This window comes from Onychostoma macrolepis, chromosome 22 (genome assembly GCF_012432095.1).
Source record: "Onychostoma macrolepis isolate SWU-2019 chromosome 22, ASM1243209v1, whole genome shotgun sequence".
Lineage (NCBI taxonomy): Eukaryota > Metazoa > Chordata > Actinopteri > Cypriniformes > Cyprinidae > Onychostoma > Onychostoma macrolepis.
This window is the reverse complement of record NC_081176.1, coordinates 1,397,866-1,413,524: the sequence shown is the minus strand read 5'-3', so window position 1 is coordinate 1,413,524 and position 15,659 is coordinate 1,397,866. Positions and strand designations below refer to the sequence as shown.

The following is a 15,659-nucleotide window of genomic DNA, read 5'->3' as shown; positions in this document are numbered from 1 at the left end:
AGTTTAAATTATTACATTATCTCAAAGCTATTGTATTTTATGAATTTGTAATTGTTTTATTAGTGCTGTCAAGCGATTAATCGCATCCAAAATAAAAGTTTTTGTTTACATAATACGTGTACTGTGTATATTTATTATGTATATATAAATACACACACATGCATGTATATATTTCAGAAAAATATGTTTATATATATATATATATATATATATAACAAATTATATGAATATAAATATATACATGTAAACATTTTCAAAATATATACTGTATGTGTGTGTGTGTGTGTATATATATATATATATATATATAGTTTTATATAGGCCTATTGCATATTTCATTAAGAATGTTTGATATAAATTAGTCATTAGTTTTGGATATATAATTAATTTCGATAATAGAAGATTTTTTAATTTTCTTATTTGATGTTAAACTACATTTATTTATAACATATAAAATATGTGAAAATGCTGCTGGTGCTCAGGAACTTTCTTAGAAATCAAGTGAAATCAGTCAGTAATGTAAAATCATAAAGTATATTATATATTGTCTTGTAACAGTTATTGTTTCTGCTAATTGTGTCGTTCATTATAGATGGATTAAAAAGTGTCTGAGAATAGACTCTACAGTCCATTAAATGTTAAATTTCAGATGCTTTTTGATGAGAAATCAAATGAATCGGTGAATCGTTGATTCCAGAGAGTCGGTGTGAACGAGAGGGGCGTATCCCATCATTCCTGTCTGTCCCGTTCCTCCAGGTCGTCATGGCGATCTGAGAATGTTCAGAATGCGTCGCAGAGTTCCGTCGTTCGGCTGCTCGAGTTTCTCAGGAACGTTTCTCACATGCTTCTCGTGATCTATGATGATTCCCACGATGCCTCACGGGCCTCTGCTCATCCATCATCATCATCACCTTCATCACGTCAAAACACACTAGAGGTGCTTTATTAAAGGGACATTAACACTGTCATTTACTCTCCATCAAACCTCTATGAGTTTCTTTCTTCTGTTAAACAAAAGAAGATATTTTGAAGAATGCTGGGAAGCAAACAGCTGACGGTAGCCATTGACTTCCATAGTATTTTTTTTCCCCATTCAGGAGATTTTTGTTTTTGTAGAATTTTTTTTTTTAACTGAATACAGGAAATACTTGTATAAATACTTCTCCTGAAGCTGGTTGCCTTAAACTTTCATGTTTTCTCAACTTTTTATTTTTTATGGTGTAGAGACATATTGGTAGGCACATAAGCGATGTCCGACTTTAGAAACCATAGTCCTCTCCTTAAATATCTCAAACTCAAACAACAGATTCATGAGTTACTCCAAATTTCACAGGAAGCTTATGGACATGATTATAATATACTGTAAGTCAGACACTGAAGTGAGTTGCTGTGTTCGTCTCTTCTGAGGAAGATTCATTCACTTGTTTTGTACACAGAGACATTTATTAATGTTCATCTGATCTCATTTGGTATATGTGACTTTTCTTTCTGTTTTAAAAAAATCTCGCCGATCTAAATCAAATGATTCGTGATGCGTGGTTTGAAGTCCCGAAGTGAATCAAATGATTCACGATTCGCGATCCGATTGGAGTGAATCATTTTGCAGCGCAGTGGTTTAACTGACTGCGAGTCACTCATCACTACCTGCTTTTTAAAATCATAAGAAGCGATGTCGAAGTTCAACAATTTTGTGTGAACTATCCCTAATCACAATATTTGTATAATTTTTTAAAGCTCTTGTTAATATAATGCATATTACTTCAACCTTTTTAAATTAAACTTCATAAACATATAATTGACACTAAATAGCAAAATTATTAATTTACAATAATAATATTTTACTAATTTTCAAAAACTACATATTTTATAAACAATATAATAATTAACACTATTTAAAAAGTTATATAATTTATAAACATGAATTAAGATTCTATTATACAGTATATTAAAGTATCTAAATATATTGAAATAAAATACGTTGCTACAACTTTTTTTTAATATAGTTGAAATGTAATATTTAGAAATTAAATTATACACAAATATAATTTATTTTATATACAATGTTTTATAAAACTTGCACATATATACAGAAAATCGTCTAAACTGAAACCTATCTTTTCAAATAAGGACTTGGAGACTGTTTTGCATGCTTTTATTTCCAAGCGGCTGGATTATTGTAATGCATGAGTGAATCCTTGGTTGCTCGTCTTCAGTATGTCCAGAATGCTGCTGCAAGAATTTTGACAAACACCAAAAAACGAGATCATATAACGCCTGTATTGATATCCCTTCATTGGTTGCCTGTAAAATACAGAATACAAGGTGTTAATGTTTGTCTATAAAGCATTGCACAATCAGGCTCCTGAATATATAAAGGACATGTTAATCCCTTACCAGCTTTGTAGTTAAACTCAATAAAATTAAATTATGTTTATTGTGTGTTTCAATAGATATTTGTCATGAAAGTGCTATAATATTTTGGCTATTAGCTGTAAAGTGAGCTGGTTCGTGGCTACAATACTCTGGGTCACAACCAGCCCCGTGCAAACTTTTAGTTGTGTATGTTTTCACTGAATTTCAGTATGCTTACGTCTTAAAAGCGAAAGACAAACTGAGGAGAGAGCATCAGATAATGTAAAAGATTTTATTATGGCCAATTACTATGACTGACCATTACAGTGCTTACACAGCTATGCCATTTAACAGCAGTCACTGAAACTAGTTTGAACCACGTTATCTTACATTTACATTTACATTTAGTCATTTAGCAGACGCTTTTATCCAAAGCGACTTACAATTGGGGAATACATCGAGCGATTAATCTTGAAGAGGCAATCAGACATACGAAGTGCTTGCAACACCAAGTCTCAGACATTGTTCAAATAAATACAAACTACCAAAGGAAGGAATAAGTAAAGATAATTTTTTTTTTTTTTTTTTTTTTTAAGTTTAGGATGAAGTCAAGTGCTGTCGAAAGAGATGAGTTTTCAGTTGTTGCTTGAAGATTGACAGGGATCCAGCATTCCGGATAGAGGTGGGAAGATCGTTCCACCAGCCAGGAATGGTGAATGAGAATGATCTAGAGAGTGATTTTGCGCCTCTCTGTGATGGTATCACGAGGCGTCGCTCACTAGCAGATCTCAGATTTCTGGAGGGGATGTAGTTTGTTAATAGAGAGTGCAAGTAAACGGGTGCTGAGCCAGTGGTTGTTCTATATGCAAGCATCAGTGTCTTGAACTTGATGCGAGCCGTGATTGGTAGCCAGTGCAGGGAGATAAAGAGAGGTGTAACATGGGCTCTTTTGGGCTCGTTGAAGACCAGTCGTGCCGCTGCATTCTGAATCATTTGTAGAGGTTTGACTGTATTAGACGGAAGTCCAGCCAGAAGAGCATTGCAATAGTCCAGCCTAGAAATGACAAGGGCCTGGACAAGAAGTTGTGCAGCATGCTCTGTCAGAAAGGGCCTGATCTTTCTGATGTTATATAGTGCAAACCTGCAAGATCGAGCAGTTTTGTAATGTGGTCTTTGAAGGTCAGCTGATCATCAAAGATTACACCAAGATTTCTGACCGAAGTTGATGGGGTTATTGTTGATGAACCTAACTGGATCGTGAAGTCATGCTGTAGAGTCGGAGTGGCAGGGAGGACAAGAAGCTCAGTCTTTGCCAGGTTGAGCTGCAGGTGATGTTCTTTCATCCATGCCGAGATGTCCGCCAGGCAACCTGAGATCCTTGCAGTTACCGTTGGATCATCTGGTTGAAAAGAGAGGTAGAGCTGTGTGTCATCAGCGTAGCAATGGTATGAGAATCCATGTGCCTGTATGATGGGACCCAGTGATGTAGTGTATGTGGAGAAGAGGAGGGTCCAAGAACTGATCCCTGAGGAACCCCAGTGACCAGTGTATGTGCTTTGGATACCTCACCTCCCAGGCCACCCTGAAAGACCTACCAGTGAGATAGGATTCAAACCAGCGAAGTGGAATGCCAGAGATGCCCAGTGATGAGAGGGTGGACAGGAGTATCTGATGATTGACAGTGTCAAAAGCGGCAGATAGGTCCAGCAGAATGAGGACTGATGATTTGGAATGGGCTTTTGCAATTCGCAGGGCTTCAGTGACCGAGAGAAGCGCAGTCTCAGTTGAATGGCCCCTCCTGAAACCTGACTGTTTAGCATCCAGTTTGTCGTTCTGTGAAAGAAACAGTGAGACTTGGTTGAAGACAACTCGTTCAAGTGTTTTCGCTATGAACGGAAGGAGAGAGACAGGTCTGTAGTTTTCTATAAGAGAAGTGTTTAATGTAGGTTTTTTGAGCAGTGGGGTTACCCGAGCCTGCTTGAACGCAATGGGGAAGTTACCTGTGAGTAGGGATGTGTTGATGATGTGTGTGAGTGCAGGTAAGAGTGTGGGTGAGATTGCTTGGAGAAGGTGTGAGGGGATTGGGTCAAGAGGACATGTTGTAGGATGGTTGGAGAGGAGAAGCTTGGATACTTCAGCTTCAGTGAGTGGACAGAAAGAAAAGATGGGAGTTTTAGCAGTGGATGTGGTAGGGTGAGGGTCCTGTGTGCGTGGAGGTGAAAACTGACCACTGATTGATCTAGTTTTGTCTGTAAAGAAAGTGGCAAAGTCATCAGCTGTAATAGAGGTGGAGGGAGGAGGTGGAGGGGACAGAGGAGGAATTAAATGTTCTGAAGAGATTACGCATGTCTGGAGCGCTGTCGATCTTGTTGCGGAAATGTGAGGATTTGGCAGTGTGGACTTTAGCAGAGAAGGATGTGAGCATAGACTGGTACCTACTGAGGTCCGACAGATCGTTTGATTTGCGCCATTTTCTCTCTGCCGCTCTGAGTGTAGTCCGATGTTCACGAAGAACCTCGGATAACCAGGGGTTGGAAGGAGCAGCCCGTGCGGGCCTAGAGGAGAGAGGACAAATGTCGTCTAGACAAGAGGTTAAGGTAGAGCATAAAGTCTCAGTAGCTGCGTTTACATCCAGAGATGAGAAATGGGTGGGTGAAGGAAGAGAGGAGGATACCACAGAGGAAAGATGGGAAGGAGAAAGGGAGCGCAGGTTTCGTCTAAAAGTAACTGGTAGGGGGGTTGGTGGCACAGGAGAAGCAAAGTGTAATGTAAATGTAATGAAGAAATGGTCCGAAGTATGTAGCGGTTGTACCAGAATGTTATCTGCAGTACAATTGCGTGTGTAAATTAAGTCAAGTTGGTTGCCTGATTTGTGCGTGCTAGTAGTGGTAAGGCGTTTGAGATCAAACGAAGCTAGGAGTGCATGGAAGTCTGTAGCATAAGGCTTGTCTAGGTGAATGTTGAAATCACCAAAGACTAGGAGTGGAGTGCCATCCTCCACGAAGAGGACAGCAGCCCGTCCAGCTCCTCTAGGAAGGTGGCTAGAATTTGGCTAGGGGACGGTAAATGACCACGATCTGGAGTTTTATCGAGCTGATACAGTAATGGCATGAGATTCAAATGAGTTGTAATTGCATAGGGAAGAGCGGGTTGAGTATTTCCAATTGTTAGAAATGAGCAGACCAGTGCCTCCACCCCGGCCAACTTGCCGGGGGGTGTGAGAGAAAGAGAGATTAGTAGAGAGAGCAGCTGGGGTTGCTGAGTCTTCTGGACGAATCCAGGTCTCAGTCAAGCCCAAGATGCTGAGCGTGATTTTAAAGAAAAGAGAAATGAAGTCAGCTTTGTTGACAGCTGACTGACAATTCCAGAGACCCACAGAGAAGGAAAGAGGTGTAGTGAAGGAGGTAGAGATAAGGCGCAGGTTAGCAGGATTACGTTGCCGTCTGCGTGGGACGTTAGAGCGTGGTTGAGAGAGAACCGGAATAGTTTGGAAACACATGATAGAGGTGGCAGGAAAGAGGATGGAAACGGAAAGTGTGTAAGAGAAGGGGAAAAAGAAAAGATACTTAAGTGTGTCGCCGGTGTCGTTGTTCGGTTAAAGTCGCGCAGGAAAAGTCGATGGTCTTTACCCTCGTCTGTCTTCACACGAGGAGGCTAAACGCTTCGCTGATGCTTCCGCGTCAGCGCTCGGACCTCTGATAAATACAGCCTTAACACACTACCGTGAAAACAGCTGTGGCCGGCTTCTGATTGGCCCAGCCAATAGCCTTGTGCAAATAACTCAAGACGAAACTAACACTTCGCTAGCAAGGAGCACTGAAAATGATCCAGGTTCCTTCTTAGCCGAGGTGCAAATTATTATAATTAACAGAAAGTGCAATCAAACAACGAAACCTCAACGAAAATGCAGAATAGAAATAGAAGGAAACGAAAGTATTCCTTCCCAACAGCAAGTAAATAATTTAAACAACAGATCTATGACTAAGTATCGCAACACTTACGAGCTGCTGTCCGTCTCTTCTGGTGAATATTCGGCTTCTCTCTCTTCATGTGGTTTAGAAGCTTAAAATGACTCCAAATGTTACAACCATCCCTGGTCTCCCCAATGCACAATTCATCTCATCACTCGATAATTACCAGTGACAGTAACACTGAAGATCTTTATGATGCTGATTCTGCTTCTGCTGCTGAACCTGCTGCTGCTGATCAGTAGTTTATAAAGTCCCGAGTCTGTGGTTCTGGTGTCTGTGATGGTCAGAGATCTAGTCTGACCGTCCAGCTGCAGTCTGTCTCTGAATCTCCCATCACAATGATTATCCGTACAGATCTTACTCTGATCTTTAGTGATTTCAGCGATGCGACTGCCATTAAAATGCCATTTCATAAAATCATTTGGGTTTTTTACTACAACAGGATCTAAAGTGACAGATTCTCCCTCCTTCACTGACTTTCTCATCATTTCATGTGGTTTAGAAGCTGAAACACAAACCAACAGCTGCTGATAGAAGATTATAGATGATGAGAAATTGACATCTACTAACTGATAAAACTAAATCTTAGTTAATACTACACGTTTTAAATCAAATGTAAATGATTAATCTAAAAAAAAAAAAAAAATCAATTTTAACAGTAGTGTTTTGATTGATAGTGTATTTATAAAGCGCATTTGAAAAGAGAGAAAAAAACCACTAAACGCATTAATGATGTGATTTAAATGTACATGACTCGCTTTGAAACATAATGACTCACCAGTGACAGAAACCCTGAAGAACTTCTGACTGATTCTTTCTTTTCTGCTGATAATCTGTAGTTTATAATCTGCAGAGTCTGTGGTTCTGGTGTTTGTGATGGTCAGGGATCCAGTCTGACCGTCCAGCTTCAGTCTGTCTCGAAAATCCATACAGATAAAACTCCGGTATCCAATGATTTGAGCTATAAGTATGTTATTAAAATACCATCTAATTCCATGTCGTTGAGTTTTTTTCACACCAGTGTTTATGGCCACTGAATCTCCCTCCGTCACAAACACTGACACTCCATCTGCACCAACACCGTAAAAACCTGAAGACGAAATTAACAGTTAATAAACATTGTGGGTAGAGAAGTATGTCTTAGTTCATAATGTAACGCATGCAAACAAACAGAATCATACAGAACTCAGTTCACCCATAATAAAAAAAAATCCTGATTATTTACTCATCACGATGCTTCAAGATGTACATGATTTAATTCAATTCAATTCAATTCAATTTATTTCTAAAGCACATTTGAGTTCCACCTTTGATGGCCAAAGTGCTGTACACAAGATAAAATACAATAAAATAAAAACAAATAAACACATAGACTTTACACAGAATTAAAAGCACAAGAAAAAATATGTGTTTTTAACCTAGATTTGAATTCGGCAAACATGGAGGCAGTTCTGACAGATAATGGCAGGCTATTCCATAGCTTAGGACCAGCTACTGCGAAGGCTCTGTCGCCCCTGCGTTGCAGGTGAGACCGTGGTATTCGCAGGAGATGGCCATCTTGGGATCTAAGTGACCTTACCGGAGTATAGATGGTGAGTAAGTCAGAAAGATACCTCGGAGCTAAGTTGTTAAGAGCTTTGTAGACAAATAACAGAATTTTGTAATGGATTCGATATTGGACTGGTAGCCAGTGCAATGAGCATAGAATTGGTGTGATATGGTCTCGTATGCGGCTTCCTGTGAGTAGACGGGCAGCCGCATTTTGGACCATTTGAAGGCGAGAAATGGAAGAGAGGGGTAGCCCAACATACAGAGAATTACAGTAGTCGAGACGTGTAGAGATAAATGCGTGAATAACAGTTTCAAAACCTTTCCTGTTTAAGAAAGGTTTGACTTTGGCTAACCGACGAATTTGATAAAAACTAGTACTAACTACTTTATTAATTTGTTTATCTAAATTGAGACTTTCATCAAGGTGGAAACCAAGATCCTTGACATCTGATGTAAGATATGAAGTAAGTGCGCCAAGATCAATGGATTTTTCACCTGAGTGCACTTTTGGCCCAAATTGAATGATTTGGGTTTTATCGTCGTTGAGTAAAATTATTTGTGAGCCACATTTTGATTTCTTGCAAACAGGCTTCCAATCTTTTAAAAGCTAAGGTATCATTACGTTTTATGGGTATATAGAGTTGTGTATCATCTGCATAGCAGTGGTACAATACCCCATATTTACTCATAATAGATCCCAGAGGTAACATATACAGCGAAAATAACAATGGTGCTAAAATCGATCCCTGGGGTACACCGCAAGTAAGTTGAGCCATCGAGGATGAAAGAGCACCTAAGCTAACGGAGAAACTTCTATTTGACAGGAAGGATTGAAACCATTTCAAAACTGTACCCGAAATACCGATTGAATGTTCAAGCCGGGATAAGAGAATCTACTTTCTTCAGCCAAAGAGAAATTAAGGTTTTTGAGGAAGACATTCCAGGATTTTTCTATCTAATGTCTAATGACCAGGCAATAACACACGTTCATGAGATTGTTTATTGAGACATATGCACATTGGGAAGGTCAAACATAACGTAGGCAGCAAGTACCACAAAAAATAAGTAAAAATATAAGCTAATACAAATACTAATATGATATACTAATGAATTTTGGACCACGTCACAGGTCACGCATGTGAAGCATGAGTCTAAATGCGACAATGAATGGTGCAGCAATACAGTTATCCCACCCAAGGTTCAATACATAGGCCTACCTCGGTTTTTTAACCACGGTTTTCGGTTTGGTTCTGTTGGCTTGGCACATCAGTATGGAAGAATATTCCGGACTATTTTCAAAAGGAATTGCAAATTGTATTTTCAATTGCGTTTTCCAGATGTGGGCGCATAAATTGTGACATAATCCAAATGCAATTGCAAATCTTGCATTACAGTTTGCATTTTTGCGAACGCAGTGACTGCCACATTTTCTGTGGTCTTCCTGGTGTTCGTGTGGCTCAGCATTGCATTAGCAGCGCAAAAGGTCATGGGTTCAATTTCCAGGGAACACACATACTGATTAAAAAAAAATGTATAGCCTAAATGCACTGTAAGCCAAATGCATGCTCATTTGCATCTATTGGAGAGATGTGGAGACAGGTGTAAAGCGTTTCGTTAATAGTGAATATTGACCTATTGTGCGTACCGTTGTGGCTCCCGCTGTTAGCAGGGGATAATCGCTGCATTTGGGGTAAAAAAGACAGAATTATGTATTGTGCTGAGAAGGTTATCTGTTCGTTCACACAGGCATGAACTGATTGGCAGCTGAGCCTTCACCGATCACCTCCGTTAATCAAAGCGTTCAGCACAGTCGTCTGTGAGTGACGTCACCTCCCAATACAAACACGCCCCCTAGTATAGTCCCGCCCCCTCACATTGATTGACAGCTTTCCGTAGACATCGGAAATTCAAATGCAAAAGGAATTGCGATTTCATTTGAGTTTTGGCAGGTTACATGCGCGACGCAGAGAAAGTGAAAAAGCAAATGTGATAATTAATATTGCTATTTAAATATGACAGGCTCATAACTCGTAAGACATGGGAAATACAGTTACAAATGGACTTTGCGTTTTCATTTGAAATGTGGCAGTCACTGTGCGTTCACGAAAGCGAAAATGCAAACGGTAATGCAAGATCCCCAATTGCATTTGGATTATGTCACAATTTATGCGCTCACGTGGAAAACGCAATTGAAAATACAGTTTGCAATTGCTTTTGAAAAAAATCCTGAATATGCTTCCATAAACTCCAGTACACTGTAGAAAAACACAGATTATCATAGCATCCAGCTATCGCTGTAGCTGAATAAAAGAAGATAGAATCGATTTGCCTTTAAAATGATGAAATATTAAGACAATAGCCTGCTAAAAAAAAAACAATAGAAGCCCAATAGAAACCATCACAGAAGTTCCAATGGCTCAATACGACTCAGATCAATATTGTCTCAGAACGACAATAAGAGCAAAATCGAGACGTGCTTCATTTTCACAATTTTGCCTAAAATCACTGCAGTTTCAGTGACGCAAAATTGCTCCATTCTTCTTCCGTTTTTTGGGACGCTGCATTCAGTGCATACCGCCACCTACTTTTGCTGTTATGCAGTCATATGACTTATTTTTAATAAATTTCGTCCTTGTTTTTTTTTTTTCTCTCTCTCTCTCTCCCTCTCGTGCTCTCTCGTATAATATATTCGTACTTAACATAGACTGTACTTACAGTCAAACCAAAACTTATTCAGACACTAGATACAAGCATGGGCGTCGGAAGCAAAATAAATGTGGGTGCAGTAACTCCACGCACCACTGTGTGATTGCTCTGCTCAACATTACAAAAGACGACCGTCACTCGCTATCTCAAGTGGCGCAGATGATAATAGGCGTGTAGTACTAGTTTTGATGCGGTCGACCCGGGTTCGAATCCGCCTTCAGGCAAAGTTTTTTCTCCCTTTTCAAATTTCAAATCACATCAGAAAAGCATTTATTTTTAATAAAAATGAAGGAAATAATCACAAAGTTGAAAATAAAGTATCGGGTAGGGTTAGGGGGGAATGATAAACATAGCAACTTTTGAAGGGGACACAAATAATACAGCCAAAATTGTACTTGTAATGATCGATATGTGTACACAGCATTTAAATATGAGTTCAGTTCATATTATAACAACCGGCTGTAATTCTATAGAACGTGGGGCTGACCGTAGCTAAGATAAGCAACTATTACTGGGCTAATTGCTAGCGGGGTGCTAGCATCTATGCATCGCAACTCTTAACTTGGCTAGTATGAGCACTCGTGTCCCATACACCGCACGACCCTGTGTCTCTGTGAGCCGGAGTACTGTCAGAACAAACCTCCAGGAAGCAGTAATGCCATCTTTCTCTTTTTATTCTGAACACAGAATAAGAATTTACACAGACAAGGCCATATCCCCTACACATCTGTGACGGTAACAGCCACACTTTAACATAACAGGGCAGTAAATGAACCAAACCCACCCAAACTGGCTTGAACATAAACACACATAACAAGCTCCATCTTTCTTTTATAAATATGATGAAACTAAAGACTTTTTGGAGATATGAAGGATGCAGTACTCTATAGGTAGGTACTCAAGATTAACATGAGATTGGGTGTGTTAGGTCCCCTACTGAGGAACTTTATAAAAATAAAAAAATAAAAAGCCTGTCAAACAGTGCCTGATTACTGAACTAAATTATGTTTTGTGGTTTACACACAAGGTTTATGTATAGACTCAGTTGGCTATGTTTAAAATGTAAGTAAACTGTTGAGAGAGAAACGGATGCATGCCTGTATATTAGATTCTTGGAGGTCTTAAAGGGACAGTACTAAAATTACAGAGTGTCATTGAAAGGGATAGTTCAACCTAAAATTGTATTTCTGACATTATTCATGTTGTCCCAAACCTGTATTAATTTCTTTCTTGTGCTGAACAGAAAAGAAGATATTTTGAAGAATCTGGGTAACCAAACTGTTGCTGGTCTACATTGACTTTAACAGTAGGGAAAATAATGTAAGTCTGTTTGCTTGGGTTTCCACCTTCTTCAAAATAGCGTTTATGAAACTCATTCAGGTTCAAAACAACTTTTGAGTGAGTAAATGAAGGTATAAAAATAAAACACTAGCCTATTTTAATTTTGGGGTGAATTATTCCTTTAATGTTAATAAAACACCAAACACAAAGAGAAAAATCACTCACTACTCTTGACTGAACAACTTTAATACAGTTGCTTTAATAGGAATCAGTCTATATAGTGTTTTATTTTCAGTTTCTTGAATTCTCCTGATAAACACACCTAGATTACCTGAAAATAAAACACGGTTTATTTTATTTGTATATTATGCGTATTTGTAATGTGTATCTTTGCTTTCATTTTTTAATAACAAAGATAAAATAATGACAAATATTTGTTATCTTCACCCACTTTGGCCCACTTTAGTTGGGCTGTAATGCTCAAACAGTTTGCAAAACAGAAAAACCAACATGACAAAGAATCTTGATAAAATCGTGAATCGTGATATTTCTAAAAAAAAAAAAAAAAAACAATTGTGATATGATATTTTTGCCATATTGCCCATGCAGCCCACTCCTTGCTGAAGAAATAAATAAGACCATGGTTACTACACTTTTACTATAATAAAACCATGGTTTTCTTAAGGGATTTGTATTTGTGTATTCTTTCCCTGCTAAAACAAACAAACAATAGAAGCCCAATAGAAACCATCACAGAAATTCCAATGGTTTCCATTAAAATACCATTATGAACCATTAGCTTTTTCCAGTAAAACCATTACAAAATTCCTTTTTGTAGTGTGTTTTGGGCATTTTTCCAATAGGTTTTAACATCCCACCAATGCAATCCATCACATACCAGTAGACACCATTATAGTTTCCATTAAAACCAATACAATTCCCATTAAAACCAAACCATTACATTTTCTATTGTGTTTTGGGCAGGGTTCTATTGCTTTTTCAGCAGGGTTCTGTCTTTATTTTCTCTTTGTTTTATTTTTTTATAACTGTACTGCCTTAATGGTTTGATGTTTTGTACTGTTTAATAAAAAATCAGAAAAAAACAAACAAATGATTCGTGAACCCGTACAGAAGTTCGATTTGAATCAAATGATTTGCGATCCGCGCGCCGAAATCCCGATCTGAATAATGAATCGCGAACCATTTCGTTCAATTCGCAAAATGATTCTCAAACCCGCTCCCAAGAGCCGATCAAATGATTCGTGTTGCGCGGTTTGAAGTCCCGAGGTGAATCAAATGACTCGCGATGCGGTTGGACTGAATCATTGAATCATTGAACTGAACGTTCGAAGTCACTAGTTTGAATCATTCGGAGCAGTTCAAGCGTAATGACTCACTCAATTGAATCAGTTTGTCTGTTTCTTTCGCTTTTCTCGTCTTTAGTCATGTTTACACGGCACTGTCAGTACTCCTAAAGGCTCAGCTCACTAGTTTTATGACATTAACTGAAATAAGCGAAAAAAGCATGACATTTACAAAATATCTATATTTCCTTTCCAACATCCAACACAAATCAAGGAACATATTTAGGTTAGGTAACCGGTTTACTGCTAACTAGTGAAACACTCCATTAATATGACGAGCTGCAGCTCAAAATACATGTTAAATGGAAACATTGTGCATTATGATCGAGTTTGTAGCTTAATTCACTATATTTGAAATAGTTTGAGCTGCAGTTCAATAGAAATCAGTTGAAAGCATCCAGTCTCTCAGACCACTGAAGTCAGTGTTCAATTTATCAGTAACAAATTGTTGTATCTGATTGTTTTAGTCTATATAGAGTGATAGTCAGTGTAAAACGTGCAAATGGGAGAAGCAGATGAACCCAAAACAGCAGAACAACATAAACTTCTTCATTCATCTGAACTGCGTGTATGTTTTAAACACTTCGGCTCTTGTGTTCTTACTCCACACATGTATTTCTTGAAAGTGCACATGTTTTAGCTTAACTTCTCAGGTAATGTCAATGGTATGACCTATATTTCAAATGCAGCAGAAATTACAACAACAGTGGTTACATAACCTACATATATTTACTTGTTTGATCAAAATTATTGCTAGGGATAATTTAGTAGTTGCTGGATATTGGTAGAGACAGTCAATGCATCATTCATTCATTCACTCATTCATAGATTCATTCATTCATTCATAGCGTCTCTACTAAATTCTATGCCCTTGATCTTCTGACAGGTTTGGAAAAATGTTGAGTAAATCATGACAGGGCATTCATTTTGGGTGAGCTATCCTAAATATCACAATATTTGTATATTTTTTTAAGCTCTTGTTAATATAATTCAGATCGCTTAACCTTTTTTAATTTAAACTTCATAAACATCATATCATTTATATAGCACTAAATACCAAAATAATCATTTACAATAATAATATGTATTTTAATAATTTTCAAAATCAATATATATTTTTAGATAGGCTAATGTAATAATTTACACTATTTAAAAAGTAATATAATGTATAAACATGAATTAAGAGTCTATTATACAGTATGTTAAAGTATCTAAATATATTCAATTAAAATACGTTGTTATAACTTGTTTAATATATAGATGAAATGTAATATTTAGAAATTACATTAAATCAATGCACAAATATAATTTATTTCTTATACAGTGTTTTATAAAATATTGTAATATACAATATAAAATGTGTGTGTGTTAAAAAAATAACACTAGCTTGCTCTATTCTTTTTCTATTCTATCTGTTTTCTTTTTATTTATTATATAATAATAATATAAAAAAACATTGCTAGTGTACTGTGTTAGGCTAACTGAGACTTGTAATAGCGCTTGCATGTTGTTGCTTTTTTGTTGATTTTGATTGCTTCTGTTGTCCTCATTTGTAAGTCACTTTGGATAAAAGCGTCTGCTAAATGACTGAATGTAAATGTGTATATATATATATATATATATATATATATATGAAGATTAATGAAAAATAAATGCACTTGTTTACAAGTTAAACATCACTTACAAGCAGTATTTTTATTTGTGCATCCATTTTATCATTTTCAAGCTGTAATTTTGTCAAATTAAGCAAGTTTGAAAATATAATTTAAATTTGTACACCACTGGACACTGTAAGTTAACTAATCGGAATGTCTGCATTAACTATGAAAAATCCATTTGTGTTCATTTGTTACCAGGGAACTCATGGAGATTCTAGAATGAATGTGTTGCCATGGTGATGTCTCTGTGATGTCATCACAGACGCTGAACTCAGATCAGACTCAGATCAGACGCTGATGGACAGACAGAAGATGAGTACTTCTGCTGATATGATGGAGATGCAGACGGGAACAGAAACCCAGCGGACTCAGGTAAGAACCTTGTTTGCATTCAGTATTTCTGATATTAGAGTTAGAGTTAGTAACTCCTCATGATTTCATACATTAACAAGGCTTTGGTGGAGATGCAAGGCTCCATCAGATCTATGGATTCGCCTCCTAACACTCCTCCTGAGTGTCTCCAAACCCATCCAGTCACCAGCGGAAACTCTCTGAGACCCTTCTACACGGCTCAGAAACCTGCGTGTGGCTTCAGCTTCTCCTGGAGCACAGACCACAGACGCAAACGCAACGGCCTGCAGGCCTGCAACCCGGTGAAGTGGAGGAACCAGTGTGTGTCCAAACCACAATAAACCTGCATTCATTTACCGCACCCTATCTGTGTCACTTCACTCAGCTTTATAGGGTTATAATTAGCTCATATAGCTTTGTTATAT

At 37.8% G+C, this 15,659-nt stretch overlaps 1 protein-coding gene across 2 annotated transcripts in view; it reads left to right on the top strand.

Annotated features, from left to right (window-relative positions):
- The first annotated feature begins 11,457 nt into the window (after positions 1 to 11,457).
- LOC131531302 (putative uncharacterized protein GUCA1ANB) overlaps positions 11,458 to 15,659 on the top strand; it is a 6,306-nt gene continuing 2,104 nt past the window's right edge. The window contains exons 1-4 of one of the 2 annotated variants that reach the window (XM_058761991.1): positions 11,458 to 11,470; positions 11,824 to 11,900; positions 15,082 to 15,255; positions 15,336 to 15,553. In XM_058761991.1, the coding sequence (XP_058617974.1) occupies positions 15,181 to 15,255; positions 15,336 to 15,553 (293 nt within the window). In that variant the 5' untranslated portion in view covers positions 11,458 to 11,470; positions 11,824 to 11,900; positions 15,082 to 15,180. Of the gene's footprint in view, positions 11,471 to 11,812; positions 11,901 to 15,081; positions 15,256 to 15,335; positions 15,554 to 15,659 lie in introns of those variants that run through there. The other variant, XM_058761992.1, reaches the window with a different exon arrangement.